Source organism: Carassius carassius, chromosome 18 (assembly GCF_963082965.1).
Source record: "Carassius carassius chromosome 18, fCarCar2.1, whole genome shotgun sequence".
NCBI classification, from domain to species: domain Eukaryota; kingdom Metazoa; phylum Chordata; class Actinopteri; order Cypriniformes; family Cyprinidae; genus Carassius; species Carassius carassius.
Window position 1 is genome coordinate 3643903 of NC_081772.1, and position 18687 is coordinate 3662589.

At 37.4% G+C, this 18687-nt stretch overlaps 1 protein-coding gene across 2 annotated transcripts; it reads right to left on the bottom strand.

Annotated features, from left to right (window-relative positions):
• Window positions 1-8264: 8264 nt before the first annotated feature.
• LOC132092130 (dihydroxyacetone phosphate acyltransferase-like) lies at window positions 8265-18157 on the bottom strand. Of its 2 annotated transcripts, XM_059498221.1 has the most exons (16): window positions 18031-18157; window positions 16304-16495; window positions 16046-16222; window positions 15842-15971; window positions 15511-15638; window positions 14645-14720; window positions 14417-14568; window positions 14191-14321; window positions 12165-12388; window positions 11070-11318; window positions 10203-10282; window positions 9994-10134; window positions 9041-9140; window positions 8827-8920; window positions 8667-8728; window positions 8265-8553 (listed from the first exon to the last, which is right to left on the bottom strand). In XM_059498221.1, exons 1-16 carry the CDS (start codon window positions 18040-18042, stop codon window positions 8510-8512), a joined length of 1992 nt encoding a protein of 663 aa, XP_059354204.1. In that variant the 5' UTR covers window positions 18043-18157; the 3' UTR covers window positions 8265-8509. The 2 variants fall into 2 exon arrangements, with proteins under 2 accessions (XP_059354204.1, XP_059354205.1); XM_059498222.1 differs by lacking the exons at window positions 16304-16495; window positions 18031-18157 and having other exon boundaries at window positions 15838-15971; window positions 16046-16210.
• Window positions 18158-18687: the final 530 nt, after the last annotated feature.

Consider the following 18687-nt stretch of genomic DNA (forward strand, 5'->3'; position numbering starts at 1 on the left):
AAATAGTCCGATCCGTTAGAATCCTGTGAGTCCATAGCAACGCTCTGTTTTCCATGGCAACGGTCTGTTATACTCCGCACAGCGGTCTGTTGGTTATAACAGACCGCATTCTACATTGGAATTCAACCAAGCCATGTAATAATATAAGTTAATAAAATAAGCATATATCACCACCAGGTAATATGCTTTAGTTCTTTTGTTTATCCTATTTACCTGCATTTCCCTGTCAATTAGATGCAAATGTGCGCATTTTAACTAGTTGACGCCTAATTTGCATACAGAACGTCCCCAGTTACTGACTTACATCAAGAGTCTTTCCCCCTGAAATTTAGAAACCTAAATTGGTGAATTTAGAAGAAATCTACAGATGCAAACAGATGGAGGATACACTCTAAAAAATGTATTAATAAATAAAACTGAGTAGAAATAAGTTAACATTAAACTTTAAAAATAATAATATTTATAAATTAACTATTTAAGTAATTTAACTTTTTTTATTTCCTCGAAACCTTTATAAAATATTATTCCATACCACCACAAATACATACATGACATTGGCTTTTATTGAATTTTTACTCAATTATTTTGGTAAGTTTAATTTTAAAGTGTTATGTATTCTGATAACACCAGAATAATTCAAACGATGTAGTGCCTTGTGCAAAAATAAACAAATTATTAGTAAAACACGCCCCTCTGTTTGATGCAGTTATTTAGGTTATTCTAAATATGAAGAGTTCAGATGAAAAATCCTCTAAGTGCCATCTGTCACGTTTATGAACTTGTTTCCTTATTTGGTCATCTTCCTTTTCTTGTTTTAGTTAATTGATTGATCCTCACCTGTCTCCTGTTCCCTCATTACCTTCTGTGAGTATAAATACCTGTTCTGTTCAGTTCCTCCTCGTCCGTGATTGTTGATCGTTGTTGATGTATCGTTGTTGAATGTAATCTTGTTAATATAGTCTGTACCCCCTTTTCTCGTTTCTCCGCTGGTTCCGCCCAGCCCTGAATTTTCTGTTTCTCCGCTGGTTCCGCCCAGCCCTGAGTTTTCTGTTTCTCCGCTGGTTCGGCCCAGCCCTGAATTTTCTGTTTCTCCGCTGGTTCCGCCCAGCTATGAATTTTCTGTCTCTCCGCTGGTTCCGCCCAGCTATGAATTTCCTGTCTCTCCGCTGGTTCCGTCCAGCTCTGAATTTCCTGTCGCTCCGCTGGTTCCGCCCAGCTCTGAATTTCCTGTGTCCCCGCTGGTTCCACCCAGCTCTGAATTTTCTGTGTCTCCTGTACTCCCTCCCAGCCTCCCTCTCCCACCTCCTCCTAAACCTCCCAGTCCCTATGCTCTACTTCCGCTGGTTCCGTCCAGACCTGATCCTCCTGTGTTTCCTCCCATCCTTCCTCTCTCTCCTCCTCCTAAACCAGCCCGTTCATCGACCTCATCTCCGCTGGTGCCAGTCAGTCCCGCAGCTCACCCTCAGTCCGCGCCATCTGGGCGCGATGGTTCGCCGTTGGACTGCCAGTCTCCAGCTCCGCCTTGGCGTGTTAAGGCCCTGTCTCCGCCTCCAGCCTCCGAGCCCTGGACTCCTCCTAGGTCCTTCGACCCAGCGGCTTCGCCTTGGCTCTTAGCTCCCTCGTCTCCACCGTGGCCTGTCATCCCACCTGCTCCACCGTGGCCTGTCATCCCACCTGCTCCACCGGGCTCCCTCGTCCCTCCGGCTCCACCTTGGTCAGTCGTCGACCATCCGCCGCCTTGGGACTCCATTCCTCTAGTTTCACCTCGTCCCTCCATCCCTCCGGCTCTGTCAGGCTCCTCCTTCCCTCTGGTTCCACCGTCATCCTCAGTCACTCCGGCTCCACAGCGGTCTTCCAGGACCCTGCCTCCGCTTTGGTCGCCTGAGCCTTCTGCTCCACCTAGGCCCTCCAGATCCTCGACGTCACCCTGGCTCTGCGGCTGTGCTGCTCCATCTTGGGATCCTAACCCACCGGTGCAGTCTCCGCCTGTCGGCGGCCCCTTCACCATGGCTCCTCCCGCCGTCGACTCCACCATGGATCTCCGTCCTGGCTGGTCTCTGGTGGACCATCTGGCTCCTCCTGCTCCGGGCTCCTCCCTCCATCCACTCCACCCTGGTCCCTACCTCCATGCTCCCTCGTCACCTGCTCCTCGCCCACCTCCAGAACCCCCACCCTCCCTCCGCTGGTAGTCCTCTTGCGGTGCGAGGACACACCGTTCTGGGAGGGGGCGAACTGTCACGTTTATGAACTTGTTTCCTTATTTGGTCATCTTCCTTTTCTTGTTTTAGTTAATTGATTGATCCTCACCTGTCTCCTGTTCCCTCATTACCTTCTGTGTGTATAAATACCCGTTCTGTTCAGTTCCTCCTCGTCCGTGATTGTTGATCGTTGTTGATGTATCGTTGTTGAATGTATGCTAAATGTAATCTTGTTAATATAGTCTGTACCTCCTTTGTCATCAGTAAACTCCTTATTTGTGCCAGATCCTCTTCTCTCCCTTTGTTTTACGTTTGGCACTACCTCATCTGTAACACCATCTGAAATTTCCTTCAATAATGATAATTTTTATCAAGCTTGTATGTTTATGTTCACTTATTTCACATTACTGGCAATGAAAATTACCTATTAATTGTCATTTAAGTTAAATTACTGAACTTAAATACGAGCTTGAAAAAAAAAAGCTCATAAGAAAATTTCAGATGGCACTTAGAGGCTTTTGCATCTGAACTCTTTATATATAGCCTACTTGAAAGTAGTAGCATAGAAAATGTTTTCAAAACATGCACATTGTGGAATGGTTTCCTTTGCTGCTCTATAAACCTAGTGAATACTAAGGAGACCATGGTTTCTGTGAACTGATTATTTTGTAGACATCTTTTCAAAATGAAACAATTGCGTGAGTTTAGGAAAGATAAGATTAGAGCTCTGAAATGTTTAGTCGCGCCTCTGTGAAGTTCTGAAGGCGTTGCCCCTGGCAACCGATAGCGTTTCCTACCACCATGGCAGACCGGCTCAGACCCCTCCCAAATCAACCCAAATTGGCACGTGACTCTTCACTCAACAGCACTCCTCAAGTGAAATAAACCCTAACCCTAACTTAACCCTTTACTGTTAGTGTTCCTTTTAAAAAATTTTGTTATGTCCATAATGTTAAATTTAGCCGGTTAGCCAGGTAGCTCGCTATTGAAATAAGCTAGCTATTGAAGAGCTATTGACGCCAGTGAAATAAAAAAGCCTGCCAGCTCCTGATGACAATGACGAAGAAGAAGATTTATATTCTTCTTCGTTAGCTTTTATTGGCAGTTGGCAAACAAGCTGAGTGATGTGCGATACATTGCCGTCCGCCACCACCAACGGTAATAGAGCTTGCTTCATTTTTCGCTGCTCCAGTCTGAAAGACTTAGAGGAAATGAAACAAAGTTGAAGTTATTTAAAAAAAACTAAACGATTCGGGGCTTTTGACAAAACATTAGCCACCCCCGCTACGCCCCTGGTGGGGCGGAGTTATTAAAATAGGGGCGAGAGCCTTTTGTGGTAGGGGCATGTTTTGGTGATTTGAAATATCACCATTGGCTACCAGAAATCACTTACCCCACCTTTAAAGCAGTAGCATCAAACTCAATTCCTGGAGGGCCAGAGCCCTGCAGAGTTTTGTTCCAACCCTGCTTCAAAACATATACCATGTAGTTTTTTCAAATAAGCCTGAGGGACTTGATTAGTTGGATCAGTTGTGTTTTAATTAGTGTTTAATTTAGACACTACTGGGCTTTAGCCCTCCTGGTACTGAGTTTGAGTTACTTTGGTAGTATGCAGTGTTGGGGAGTAACTAGTTACATGTAACGGCGTTACGTAATTTAATTACAAAATTATTGTAACTGTAATTAGTTACTGTTACTAAGAAAAAATGAGTAATTAAATTACAGTTACTTATGAAATTTTTTACGATTACAAAGGGGATTACATTTGAATATTTACACACATCCACATACAGATTTAACTGATTTCTTTCCCAAATTGCACTGACTATTCTGAGACATACCGCCCTAATAATTTCCGGGATGCGGAAATACAGTCATTCATAAAAACGAAATGCCTAACGCGGACGGAATATGCCACATTTTGGATGACTAAATCAAAAGTAGGTCAGTACACTTGAATCAAAACATGACATCGACTGGTGTCTGTGAATATAAAGCCCCAAAAATGCAATATATGACTTGCACATTCTGCGTTTCTGTGGAAATCAGGCGCGGACTGGACACCGGGAGAAACGGGACAATTCCCGGTGGCCTGGCAGACGATTTTGCCCCACTATTTATTATCATTATTGTATAATTGCCTGCCGAATGTACTAAAGCGATCATTTGCGAATCCGCCATTTGATAATTAAATCTCTAATAAATCATGTAGTGTTAGTCATGACTCGCGCGCTCTCCGCGCCTCCGCTAAACGTTTTGGATCAGACTCAGAGTAATCAATGCGAGAGAGTGAGAGAGAGAGAGAGATGGAGAGAAAGAGAGAGAGATGGAGGGAGAGAGAGAGAGAGAGAGAGGGAGAGAGAGAGAGAGAGAGCTCTCCGCGCCTCCGCCAAACGGTTTGGATCAGACTCGGGGAGAGAGAGAGAGAGAGAGAGAGAGAGAGAAGCAGAACTACTGTTCAGGGTTTCAGGTCAGTTTCATCTGTAAAGATGCTTTTTTGTCTTTGTTTTTTTATTTATTTAATCAAGCAGCAGCACGTTGCTCATCAGTCATCACTCAAAATACTATATAAAGGACATCATTATTATCTGTTGTAATGTTACAGTAGTAATTTAGCTGAAAAAAAAACAGATTTTTTTTATAGGTTTAGGGGGAGCTACGACAGACAACAACAATGTCAATGTCACCTTTATTTATATAGCGCTTTAAACAAAATACATTGCGTCAAAGCAACTGAACAACAACACAACCCTTACGAAAATTAACATTTTAATATTTAACTATAAATCCAGAGAAAATGGTTAGCCTACTATTGTTTAACTGTGATAACCAAAAATGTACAATTATTTTACAAATGTATTTATTTAAAAATAAATACAAATCCATTTGCAAAAAAAACAAGGTTATTTTACTTTTATATAGGCTAATAAAAGCATGGTTAATTTTTTGTAAGGGAAAAACATGACTCGTGTACAGTATTAGGATTTTTCTATAAAGATATTGTAGTATTGTAGAGTATTGTATTGTAAAGTATATTTTTGTTCAATCTTGAGTATTAAAGTCATGAAAGAGATGGATAACAGGGCAAAATAAAGAGACTGAAGAGAAGGTGCAGTTCAGGAGAGAACTTTTAATTATTTTGCATGTGCCCAAATTAAAGATTTAAACTTGTTTTATGTCAGGTCCATACAAAAAAATAGTTTTGTCCATGAATTTGTTTGTGTGAGTTTGGATTTCCCAGTCTGAATTTTTTTCCCAGTCCGCCCCTCCTGTAAATTAATGGCAAAGACATGGTTTCATTTACTACACAGAGGCCTACTGAAGCTCGCAGTGTTTTCAACCTCTGCCATCTCAATATAGGAGTACACGAGCACATAAACATAATTTCTAGAACTGCTTTGTGTCACTTAATGAGCATTTTACTTATTTTGAGAAAACTATCATCATATACAGAGACAGCAGTTTCAAAAAAATACCAATATTTCAGGAGTTTATTACAAAAAATACGTCACATGCTTATTAGATAACTGTATTTAAGTTGATGTATATGCTTTTATTTATTATTCTTTAATTTTCACAAATTTAGAAAGTAATCAAAAAGTACTCAAAAGTAATTAGTTACATTACTTTAATAAAGTAATTGAAAAGGTTACACTACTATTACATTTTAAACAGGGTAACTTGTAATCTGTAACCTATTACATTTCCAAAGTAACCTTCCCAACACTGGTAGTATGTCAGAACTAGTCGAAAAACAGCAAGCGAAAAGTACCCAGCCAGTGAAATCGACCAAAAGGGGGCAGTGCTCCAAAGACTCTGATTGGATTATATATACTACAGAGGGAGATCAAGCAGTCTAGTGACAGCTGTGGTGGAATGTGATCAAAAAAATAAATAAAAAATACCTTAATAAAAAAAAAAATCCGTTCTCATTTTGGATTTTGGTGGTGGGTTGCCCTAAAGAAGAAACCGACCATGCATGCACGAGTGCCGATTTCGGACACCGATACAGTGTGAAAACAAAAAATGCCTAGCATAACAATGTTATTATGACATTTACTAACTCACAACTGCCTCAAAATAATTCGCAGGCCTACTGTGGGAGGATACCGCGGGTATGTGGCGTGTCTTGAGTTTCATTTCTCACGAACTCATTCCATATTCACGTCTGTCCGAGGATCACAGCCATCGTCAGAATGTGGATTCTGCTGCTTATTTGGATTATATTTTTCGCGGATGGTAAATATGACACTTTATATCGTAGTATAGGCTACTGAAAATGGATTTTAAATATCCCTTCTTATATTTACTCGGCGCTGTCTCGGAAGTAAAAATGTAGGGTGAGAGGTATTTCTCACAAATTAAAACTATTTCTGATTATTGTAATTTTTAGTTACTTTATTTCACAATTGTGGCTTTTTTTCAAAGCTCTGATCACAATCAATTAGTTTTCTTTTTTATTTTGTAGCTACTCTTTAGAAACGAGAGAGCAGTACGTTAGGCTATGTGTAAACTTTTAAAACATTAACATCTGAGTGTTTTATATGCGATTCTTTCTAATTCGCAGGAAAATCTATTGGCGAGTGTCGTTTGGTTCTTCATGTGTTGACCACAGCCGTGTGTCAGCTGTATCTGGTGCTGTTACACTTGCGTCGTGCTGGTCAACACTTGGCTACAGCTTGGCGTATTCATTTGACCACTGATTGCATTAATAAAAATTTGTTATGGCATAGTTCTCAGCCCGAGTATATTTCTAAGAGTAGTAGAAAAGCCTTTGTTTATTTCCTGGAAGGAGTGTGTTTGCTCTGGGAGTCTCTCTCTCTGTTTCTGGCGGTCGCGTCGACTCTGTGTGTCGCTGTCAGACACGTCCTGCAGGCGGCGCTGTTTCTCATTGCGTCCACGGTGCGCTGGCCGCAGAAGATGCTGCTTTCTAAAGAGGATTTGGATGAATGGGAGAAAGAACAGAAGAAAGACAGAAAGGAATTACAGGATCAAAGAAAACAGGTGGAGGAATACCTAAACGCTGTTGAGCTCATCCCTTCACTTTGCAAGACAAAAAGTGGTTGTTGATTATTACTACCTCTGAAAACAGAACAGTTGACAATTACAAGGAACAATTCACCACAAAAAGTAGCTTCTGAAGCCACGTGAGCTCTGTGAGGAACACACACTGAGTTGAACTTGAGAAAATCATTCTGTTTTGTGAATTATTCAAATAGTTTTGTAATCTGGATCAACCAAATAATTGGGGGAAAAATCTTTATTTTTGGGAAATATTACTTGAAAAGTGCTATATATGATTTAACCATTCTGCCAATCATTTCCTTGCATGTGAATTAGGCACTGTATTAGACCACACTTTCTGAAACTCCACTTTTAGATGAACACAAAAAGTACTCTGCTGGTATATACCATGGCACTTTTTATTTTTTGTGTTAATGTTCACTTATCTTAACATATCTGTGTTTATAAGAATTATGGCTGAAGGCTTTCTGTTCTCATCTTGTAAAACTGTTATTTTCATGTTTCTTTACATGCAGCAGTAATCAACATATTACAATATCATACAAAAATATATTTTTTGTTAACATTTACGCAATTAGAAAATTATTTAAATAATCAGTCATCAAGATTAAAAACCTGATGCATTTTTACATTAATATATAGAAGATAAGCACAACTTAATATCTTTGTGATTTTTGCTGTTACCAGTCCCATTAAAGGGTTAGTTCACCCAAAATTGAAAATTATGTCATTAATGACTCACCCTCATGTCGTTCCAAACCCGTAAGACCTCCGTTCATAAAGTCGTACTTTTTGTTATTTTTGGACCAAAAGGTATTTTTGATGCTTCAACAAATTCTAAGTGACCCTCTGATATCACATGGACTACTTTGATGTTGTTTTTATTACCTTTCTGGACATGGACAGTAGACCGTACATACGTTTTCAATGGAGGGACTGAGGGACGTTTTCAATGAAGCTCTCGGACTAAATCTAAAATATCTTAAACTATGTTCCGAAGATGAACAGAGATCTCACGGGTTTGAAACGACATGAGGGTAAGTTATTAATTACATAATTTTCATTTTTGGGTGAACTAACCCTTTAATATCTGTATGATTTTCACATCATCTATGAAATTAAATCATCTTTACTGCAATAACAGTTGAAAATAAATGATGTTCTACATGTAGAGCAGCTACTGCAGGTTTTTTCTGTGTTTGACACTAAAAACTCATACAGTACTTATACATATTTGCCATTCTACAATAAAAGAATCAAGAGTTGCTGTTGTCCGATTCTTCTCATCACAGTCTGGCGTCTACACTGATCTGACAGGTCCATCCATTACCTGTAATGAAGAAGGATATGTATAGCACATTACTCTACACAATGGAGCATGAATACCCTTTAATTTGGAATAGAAAGCAGTAGATAAGAACAAAAAACTATTGATAATCTTACTCAGCATGTCCCATATTTTCTTCACTGCAGATTTATTCACTCTAAACTCATTCTGGTCATCACTGAAAAACAAAGACGTTATAATTATCCTAATTTCTGTGCTCGTAAATCCATTCCAGTTTCAAATGTAATATCTTAGATGTGTGTTGAAGCTGTTTACACTTTAGTTTTGGTCACAGCATCCATCCTGAGCAAAGCTGAGAGAACATTCTTCTGTAGGTCAGACGATAAACACTCATACGACTGAACTTCACCTGAAAGAGAGACATATTGACAATAATAATCTGTTTTTAATTATAGCATTAACTGATTACATTAATCTGTTACATAATTCACAAGATTATTTCACAGATATTGCTGGAAATGACCCACACCTGAAATAAGGAGCTTCATGATGAAACTGCGGCTGTTGGTTGAAAACGTCTTCTCTCTCAATGTCTGTGAACTCTCTTCACACAGGTACCTAAACACCACCTAAACACACACAGCTTCGTTTATATTAAAGGATTAGTTCAGCCAAAAATGAACATTTCGAAAAATGTCAGGCCATCCAAGCTGTATGCAAATTTGTTTCTTCATGGGAACAGATTTGGAGAAATGTAGCTTTACATCACTTGCTCACCAATGGATATTGTGCAGTGAATGGGTGCCGTCAGAATGAGAGTCTAAACAGCTGATAAGAACATCACAATAATCCACAAGCAACCCACACCACTTCGGTCCATCAGTTAATGTCTTATGACTAAAATAGAGGAGTCCACTATCCATAACATTGTTTTCTCCAGTGAAAAAGTCGTCTTGTCTGAATCAGGAGAGAAATATGGACATGTCAAGCAATGTTTACGAGTGAAAACAGATCTGAACGAAATGTGTTGGTGGATTTTGATGTGGGAGAACAACAGGGTATGTACATTTTCACTGGAGAACACATTAATATGGATTATGCAATTATATTTAGCCAAAAGCAAAGATTTGAAGTCAAAACGGTTTGTTTTTTACAAACACACAGCTTTTCACAACACAAGATGTTAACTGATGGACTGGAGTGATTGTGGATTATTATGATGTTTTTATCAGCTTGGACTCTCATTCTGACGGCACCCATTCACTGCAGAGGATCCACTGGTGAACAAGTGATGCTGCATTTCTTCAAATCCGATAAAGAAGCAAAATCATCTACATCTTGGATGGCCTGAGGGTGAAAACATTTTCAGCTAATTTCCATTATTGGGTGAACTATTCCTTTAATTCTGGTGCATTCAAACATTCACACTTGCCACTGAAGATGGTGAACTGCCTGTATAATTGTGTAGACACCAACAATCACCTGGTAGCTCTCAATGAAGGGCTGCAGAATCGCTCTGAGGAAGATGATGGTTTCTTGGCCATTGTCTCTAACATGGATCTCTTCATCAGAGCGGCCGATTACACCAGACTCCTGTAGCAATGAACAGCCCTCCTCAAAGTCCTGAGGGAGAATGGATGTTTAGCTGGATGTCATATGTTTAACAGCTTTATTTAAACAGTGTGACTCACCTGAACAGCTTGACCAGGAATTACAACAAACTCTCTGGAAAAGAGCTCCAGCAGGAACGTAAAATTATGAAAGATGTCATCTAGAAAGCAAACAACAGAGTCACATTGGTTCAAATGTTTGACAATAATAATTAATTCACCCTCATGTCATTCCAAACCTGTTTGACTTCTTTCTTCTGAAAAAAACAAAACTTAAGCACACTGCTCTTTTTACATTTAAAGTGAATGGGGACTGAGGCTGTTGAGTTAAAAAAAAATGACACAAAAGTACCAAAAGAACAATAGAGATAGCAAATATTATTTTTGTGCTTTATCCTAACTGCTCTTGAGTCGAACAACCGCTCTGTGTAAGGATCAAACAGACATTTAAGTAATTTATTCACTGAAAATCTTCTGTTGCAAGTTTGAATAGGCATATGCAACATGATTATTGTGCTTTAAAATCAATAAGACTTTCCATGTATGAAAAATAACTTCTTTGAAATTCCTCTAAATATCCCACAAAAGAAAAAAGTCAGCATCTGGGATATAGTTTGGGCCATATGAAACCCATTTAATTTTATTTCCCCCAAATAAAATATATTTTATCATATAGATCCATTTTATTATATTTCCCAAATTTTATTTCAGCTTTCTGGATTATGTTTTAATAGTTTATATACATTTTAATTATAAAAAAGGATGTTTAATTGAATTTACAGAACAGTTTGAATCTTTATGGTTTGTTTGTTTTATGATTTAATACAACTGTATTATAAAATTCTGCATTATATGATAAATTCCATTTTGTGACTGGATTCCAGGATTCTGTCCACATTGCAGATATCATAGGGCCCTACGTAGTTGACTTGCTGTTATACCACTCACCTGTCCTATGGCTTGCAGCTGTTGTCATAGCAACTGCCACCATAGCTGGTCTTGTGAATACATGTACTGCTTGATTCCTGTAGGACGCACACATGAGCACAGCAGCAGCTTGTCTGAACACGCCCTCCTCTTGAGTGACAGGCCCTGGCCCTTCCTCCTCCACTAAATAGACACGCCCCCTCTCACAGCGTACAACTGAGTGATGTAGGCTCAAGCTCGATGACATCACCTCAGAATCTGAAACATTCTCTTCAAATAAAAAAAAGAGGGGAAAATGGTATGTTTTGATATGTACAAATATACTTTTAAATGATAAATAAACACTGTAAAAATAGAGTTTTTTTTATTTTCTAATGAAAATGTGAGTGGTGTTTTGTGATGAGTTGATGGTTGCTATTATTTTTGCTATTAAGAGGGTTATTATTGGAATTAAAAGGGACTTAAAATAACATCTTCTGTTTCCAAAAGACACAAATTTAAGAACTTCTGTCCCATTTGCCCCTTATTGAATGGTCAATCTGTGCGGTTGCTGAAGGAACAGCACTGAATGGGAGTTCTGTGGCTTTCGTTCATTGTTGATCCCAATCACAAAGAGCCTTCACAAGATGTTCACAATACACAGAAAACTAAACTAGTTAGAGTCCCTTGGAAAGCTCATGAATATTCTAACTGGGGGGGGGGGGGGTATTGGGAAAATAGAGAAATAGTTTGTTGATCAAGTTTTTTTTTACTTTCTCTGGTATTTAAGTGCATCAATCAGAAATAACTGCATTTACATGGTCCAAACAGTCAGACCGTATAAATGCAAATGTGAGATATAATTTGGATTTTAATTTTTTTTTTTTATGATCTTCAGTTTTGGCTAGTATTTTAACGTCTTGCCTTATAAAGGTGTATTGTAAGTACATCAGTACAAATAGGATTTTTCTTATTCAAACTGACAAATAAAAAAAAAAACTTCCTATGCCAGCTGATGCATGCAGCAAAAGCAGTCTATATAAAACACTGAAGCCACTAGCTGATTGTATTTTTATAGTACTGTGTAATGTGATCCCACTTTTACTTATAGAGCATCATCTCTCCACATGTCCTTACCGGGCCATGTGAGGTGAGCTCCACACCGCAGGGCAAGTCTCCTCAGCCACAGGGTTTTATGGGTCAGCAGGTCCAAATCAATGCCCTGGAGGTTCTGAAGGAGAACCACGGCCATCAGGTTCCAGGCACTCAGGACCACATTTCTCTCCTGCAAACGGACGATCATGTGGGCTAGACCAGATACAAACTCCTGCATCTCCTTACTGGGCTTCATAGGCAGGTCTCTGTCAAAGAGACGGAAGCAAAAAGAGTGTGCATACCATTACTTCAGCAGTATGGAGTATGTATACTTTGTGTAGTATGCGTCTGTTTGCATGGAATACCAAGATGCAAAAAACAAGCAAGATTTTTTTGCATCATGATTTTTTACTTTCCCCACCACTGATGATATTTTCTATCCTTTATTGCACAACACTTCTCCATTATTGACGAGTTATTCTGCCAATCCTTGTTTTCAAAAATCAAATTTTTTCTGGCTATACAATATTTCATACAACAGAATAATGTGTCATGAGAGATTTGTGAATATGATCAAAAATGCTATTTAAAATAACTAACATAAAAAGAGTCAAAATCTATTTTGGCAAAATCTTTGGAAAACAACATAAACATAAAGCATAATAAAGCTTCAAAAACACTTAAAAATTAAACAAATTTATAAGTTAAAATTTTGTTGTTTTTATTTAGTAATATTTAAATACGTACATAAATACTTTAATACTTATATTGATTCATAATAAATACCTCAGCTTTACTGCAATTTCACCTAGTATTTTATTTTTAAATAGACAAGTGTGTGAGTGTTATTTTAATATCACAGAGATACTATTATAATTTGTATTCATATTTTCAATTAGTTTTAGTTTTCATTTTTATATTTTCTGTTTTCATAGTAGTTTTTAAAGGTGACCTATTATGCAAAAATCACTTTCATAAGGTGTTAAAAAAACAGTTGTATGGCCACAGAGTGTGCAAACAACCAGCCTATAAAGGTAAAAATCCACCCACTCATTTTTTTATAATCCCAATAAATCATAAAGGTTCCAGATTTCCCCCTTTATAGACATCCTTAGACCACTGAGGACACGGCAGTTAAATTGAAATTTCGAAGGAAATGTCCCAGAAAATAAACCCGGAAAAGTCCTATATGTTTTTGCTAATCATTTTACACCTGCCTCAAAAAAAAACAGTCAGTTCAGCACTTGAGTTGTGCAAAGGTTGCATTTGAAAGAGGGATCGACACCAATGCTATGTGCACAAACGTCCAGACAAAGTAAGCATCATGCCTCATATTTTGTTTTCCAAAAGAGCTTCTTGGCAATCTGTAAGGCTAATGTTGCTAAAAGCTACCACTTTTTCTGCTTTTTTTAATTGATGCTGCCTTCACGTGCTACCAGAATGATCGTAAATAGGAATGTGGTAGTTAAAACTTGCATATGGAAGGAAATGTGAAGGCGACTTCTTAAATGTTTTGACCTCATATGTCGTTATTTTTATCATGCCATGCTCTCTGTCTGTATTCATAAAAGTAAATTTATTGCACAGTAGCTACAGTCAGATTGTGATATTTTCCTGTTTTGGCAGAACATGAGCACTTGAACCTCCGCCTTCTTCTGAAAATGGAGGCAGGAGCACCAGCTCATTTGCATTTAAAGTGACAAACACAAAAATGGCAAAAACGTTTTTGCTCATACACTAAAAGTGAGCTATTAAAAATGATCTCTGGGGTATTTAACTTGTAAAAAGCGGCATAATAGGTCACCTTTAATGTAGTTTGTTTTGTCATTTTTATTACTTTTTTATGTTTATTTAGATTTTATTAAGTTTTATTTCAGTTTTAACAATTTTATTACATCCAGTTAAATTTCATAAAAATGAGAAGTGTTGTCTAGACAAGTAGTTGAAATAAAATATGCTTAAGTTTGTATATTTTATTTCAATTAAAATGTATTTCATTTCAAGTAATGAAAGTTATTTTTATGTTTTTAGGTTTAGTTTAGTTTACTAACCCTAGAGTGTTTATTACCTGGGCACCAGATTATACTGTCTGAGGTTTATTTTTCCATTCACCAGGTCTCTGACTGACACAGGGTTGCCAAAGAACACATGCATGCAGCCATAATTCTCCTTCAGCACAGTCCTGGCCTTCAGCAAAGCCTGCAGATGCATAGCAAGAGCTCAGAACCAAGTTCATTCCTGTATTTTGAAATGCATTATACTTCGACTCTCTTTGTGTTTTTCACAGACTGTACCCCTGTGGTCTCTTTTGGCTTAGGCACACCCAGCAGCTCATGAACGAGGAGCGACTCCTCCAACACGCGCTCGTAACTGATGCTGATGGGCACCAGACTGATGTCAGACACCTCTCCTTTAAAAAAAGGCTCTAGCACCATGTGCAGCATTCCTGTGGGGATCCAAACACAGCTTGAGAACATGTAGAACCCCGCATTTCCAGATCACCATCTTAAACACAAGCTTACCTAGTTTTGGTGTGAGAGATTTCAGCGTTCTGCTACGTAATCCTTCAATATAAAACTCTAATGGAGCATAACCTGTCTGCAGAAAAACAACTACTGTGAGTGTCAACACTAATTATATTCTGGGGACTAAAACATTAGCAGTACAATATACAGTAGCTATTTCCATATTAATAATTCAGGAGTATTTTAGGGCTCTTTAATAATGTGCACTGATTAATTGTGCAAAATAGGACTAGGATCATGCAATATTGTTGATGCACCACTACAACTGAAATTAATATTCCACAAGTTAATTTATAATATACAGTATGAAAATTGATATTAATTTTGAGACTTGTTTAAAATTACATTCAACAGTGTAAAGTTTTAAGTTATAAAATATATAATATTAAATATATTCAATTAAAAAAATATTTTTATTTTTAAAAGTGATACTAAATGCATTTCTAATTTGACTAAAAAAGTCTATTGCAAATACATGCTGAACCTTCTATTCATCAAAGAATCTTGAAAACAATGTTTCAAGGTTTCCATAAAAATATGAAGCAGCACAACTGTTTTCAACATTGATAATAAGAATAAATCAGAATATTAGATTGATTTCTGAAGGATCATGTGACACTGAAGACTGGAGATGATGCTGAAAATTTAACTTTGATCACAGCAATAAGTTACATTTTAAAATATAGTCAAATATTGCATTTTAAATTGTAATAATATTGCACAATATTAGTGTTTATCCTGTATTTGTTAACAAAAAATGCAGCCTTTGTAAGCATACCAGACATATTTTAGTATACAGTGGTAGTGTACAGTAATTTCTAGAAAAATAATTTCTAATGATAAAGTACAGACTATTTTCTCACCCGCACAATGGTTCTGACGTACTCGGACAGCACCGCCCAGTACAGCTTGTCTGAGCCAATGGCACGACGGATAAAGAACGCTCCTGACCGCCGAAAGACCTCACCAAACAGCTTCATCCCCATCAGAGCTGTAAGAGGAGTAAACATGGACAGATTTGGGTAGTTTTGATGAGAGAAATCATTTACTCCCACAGCTGGAATAAAGTTATTAAATCCACCTTTAATTATATGTATTTGTTTTAGTGGCATTCCAAACATTTGTTGAAATGACGCTCAATAATTGGTGCATCCTGACCACCTACAATTACATTCAAAATCAATAGATACTTGCGAATTCCAGCTGCAATGACGGGGATAGAAAGGTCATAAGTGAACATGATGTAAGACAGAACAAGGAAGTCCATGTAGCTCCTGTGATTGGGCAACAGGATGACGGGATACTCCTGAATGGCTTGCTGGAGCTGAATGATAACAGAATTCAGTGAACCATTCCTTTTAAAAGAGAATACATTTTTAAAAGGACAGAAACTCTAACCCGTGTGAGTCCATCCTCATTGACGCGTATAGAGCTGAAGACGCTCTTAAAAACTTTGTTCATTGCGAAGCCCAGCAGACGAATGAATCCCAACTGTAGGTTTTGACTCATCTCATCCAGCAGCGCAGAAGCTTCCTGTAGAAGCGCTTCATGTGGTTCGTCACTCTCAAGCGTGATCTGTGTGTGAGCGAGAGGCGGTGAGAAAAACTTTTTCTGTATGACATCTTCCTTTAATAACCATGGCTCTCTGGCTCTCACCTCCTGTATGATGTAGCTCAGGTGCTGTGATTCAAGCACCATCGTCTTGAGAGTGCTAGCTGAAATGGGCGTGGCTCCACGGTACGGCTGAGGGTTGAAGGTCCGGAAGGCGTAACTTAAGTCACTGCTCCGCCTCCTCTCCTCCAGCATGTCAAAGAAGCCATCGGCTTCAGCACCCAGCGAATCAGCGCTCTAATACACATGTTCAGTAAAGCCAGAATCTAGTAGTTCATGCATTAACAGTCTCACACCAGCAAGCACAAAACATATTTTGATTGCTTTTAGGTTTACATACCTGAACAGCCAAAAATCCATATTAATAATTATATCTTAATTTTATACAACCAAAATAAAACATTGTGAAATTATGTAAATAAGTAGACTCAAAGCCACAATATAACACTTTAATACATACGGAAATAACAATGGAACATAAAGGTCAAAGTTATGTTCCAGTAATGTTAATAGAACATTAATTTAAGTTATCTGGTCTTTATTACACAGCGCTGTGGAATACTAGATTCTGATTGGTCAGACGCAACATTCCTCGATTACCACAGGTAAAAGCTGATAACACAAGCTCATCCGCAGTGGTGGACGAAGTACATAAATGAAGGACTTGAGTAAAGGTACAGATCCGTGTAATAAAATATTACTCCAGTAAAAGTACTCACAAAAGTACTTGATTTTTTATGTACTTATGTAAAAAGTACAGATATTTTAATGTTTATTTATCATTTAATTTTATATTAGCATATATATATATATATATATATATATATATATATATATATATATATATATATATTATAATCTTTTCCCCCAAAAAAACAATAAGTAAATAATTAATATTTATAAAGTAAAATTTTCATCATGTTTTTATTCTTCTCAAACCTTGTCTGATGCCCCCAGAGGCCATCACTTCCACTTTGATAATTAGTGTAGTTACCATTTTTTGATGTAATATATCTAGGTGGTTGAATAAAAATATTTGGACTTTATTTTTAAAAAAAAAAATTAAGTACTTCAATTTAGCACCAGCAAGCTCGTAAGCTAGACAGTTAGCATCGGCTAACAATATTGACTTATTTTCAGCATGGTTACGAATAACCATTTATATGGCAAGTTGATGCAGATACATAGTAACTTAGTCTATGTGTGCTGACAAACAATATAAAAACAGACAGCCTTCATGGATTAAAACAGAAATATTTCCAATATTGCAATTTAACTAACCCCGAAGGGAGGCCTAGGACTTGCAAATTATATTTTTATTTGTCAACTTCTCAAGCTCAGAAATAACACATTTTTCTTGTTTCTAATTATAATAAAAAATAAAATTATATAATAAATTCAGAAAGGTGAATTATTATGAAAAAGCTCAAAACGAGTTTCTAAAGTTTCCTGTTTATTTAACGCAACGTCTTTTTCAATAAAGGAACAAAAAGTGGTACAAAAGCGAAACAAAAAGTGAAACAAAACCGCTTTTCTCACCGTGTTCATACTGCAAAGGTACTTTAAATTAGTTAGCTATTATAAACACCACAGCGGTGTAACGTTACACTTCAAAGCATTCTTCGTTTATTATAACAAAAGTATTTACAATGTATAAAAAAAGTTCTGGCGCGTCGCGTTGTATCGCTCTACACTCTTCATTATAATGCGCATACGTAACAAACAAATAAATAAAAAAAGACAACTAAACAACAGACAGATCTTGTTCATACCAGTCGCTCCATGTCCCATACAGAAGCAGCAGGTGTTTTCTCCTGCTCTGAGGTGACTGACTGCGAACCTGCCGACACTCGGACCGATGCTCGTGCACCAATGAGCGCGCGCACCGCGGGAACGCCTCCTGTCGAGTGACCTGTTACCCCCAATGATCTCCAACTTTAAACAATGTGTCAAAGATTATAACATTTAACAGAGTTTAATAAAATTCCAAATATTACAGTAAAATTATTTTTATTAAAATTAGAATTAATAAAATTATTGTAGCATTGGTGAGCTTTAAAACTATTTCTTTTGGCAGAGCATAGATTGTGTTTTAAGTCATTCTCAAATTATGGTGAAGAATTTTAGCACCTGTATCGACTGAAAATTGATAAACAGTTTCCACTATGTATAAATTAAATAACTGAAGCATTAAATCAGAATGACAGTATATTTAATGTTATGTTTTATTGAAGAGCAAAACTGATACATTTCCAGCTAAGATTCTGATCTACTGTTCTTTCACTGAAAGAATATAAAAAAAATCAAAAACCTCCATCAATACAATCATATCATTCTTTAGAACTACTGACTGAAAAAAAAAAAAGGCACACAAAAAAAAAACACTAGTTATATCATGGCATTATATCATAAATCATTAAAACCCACTG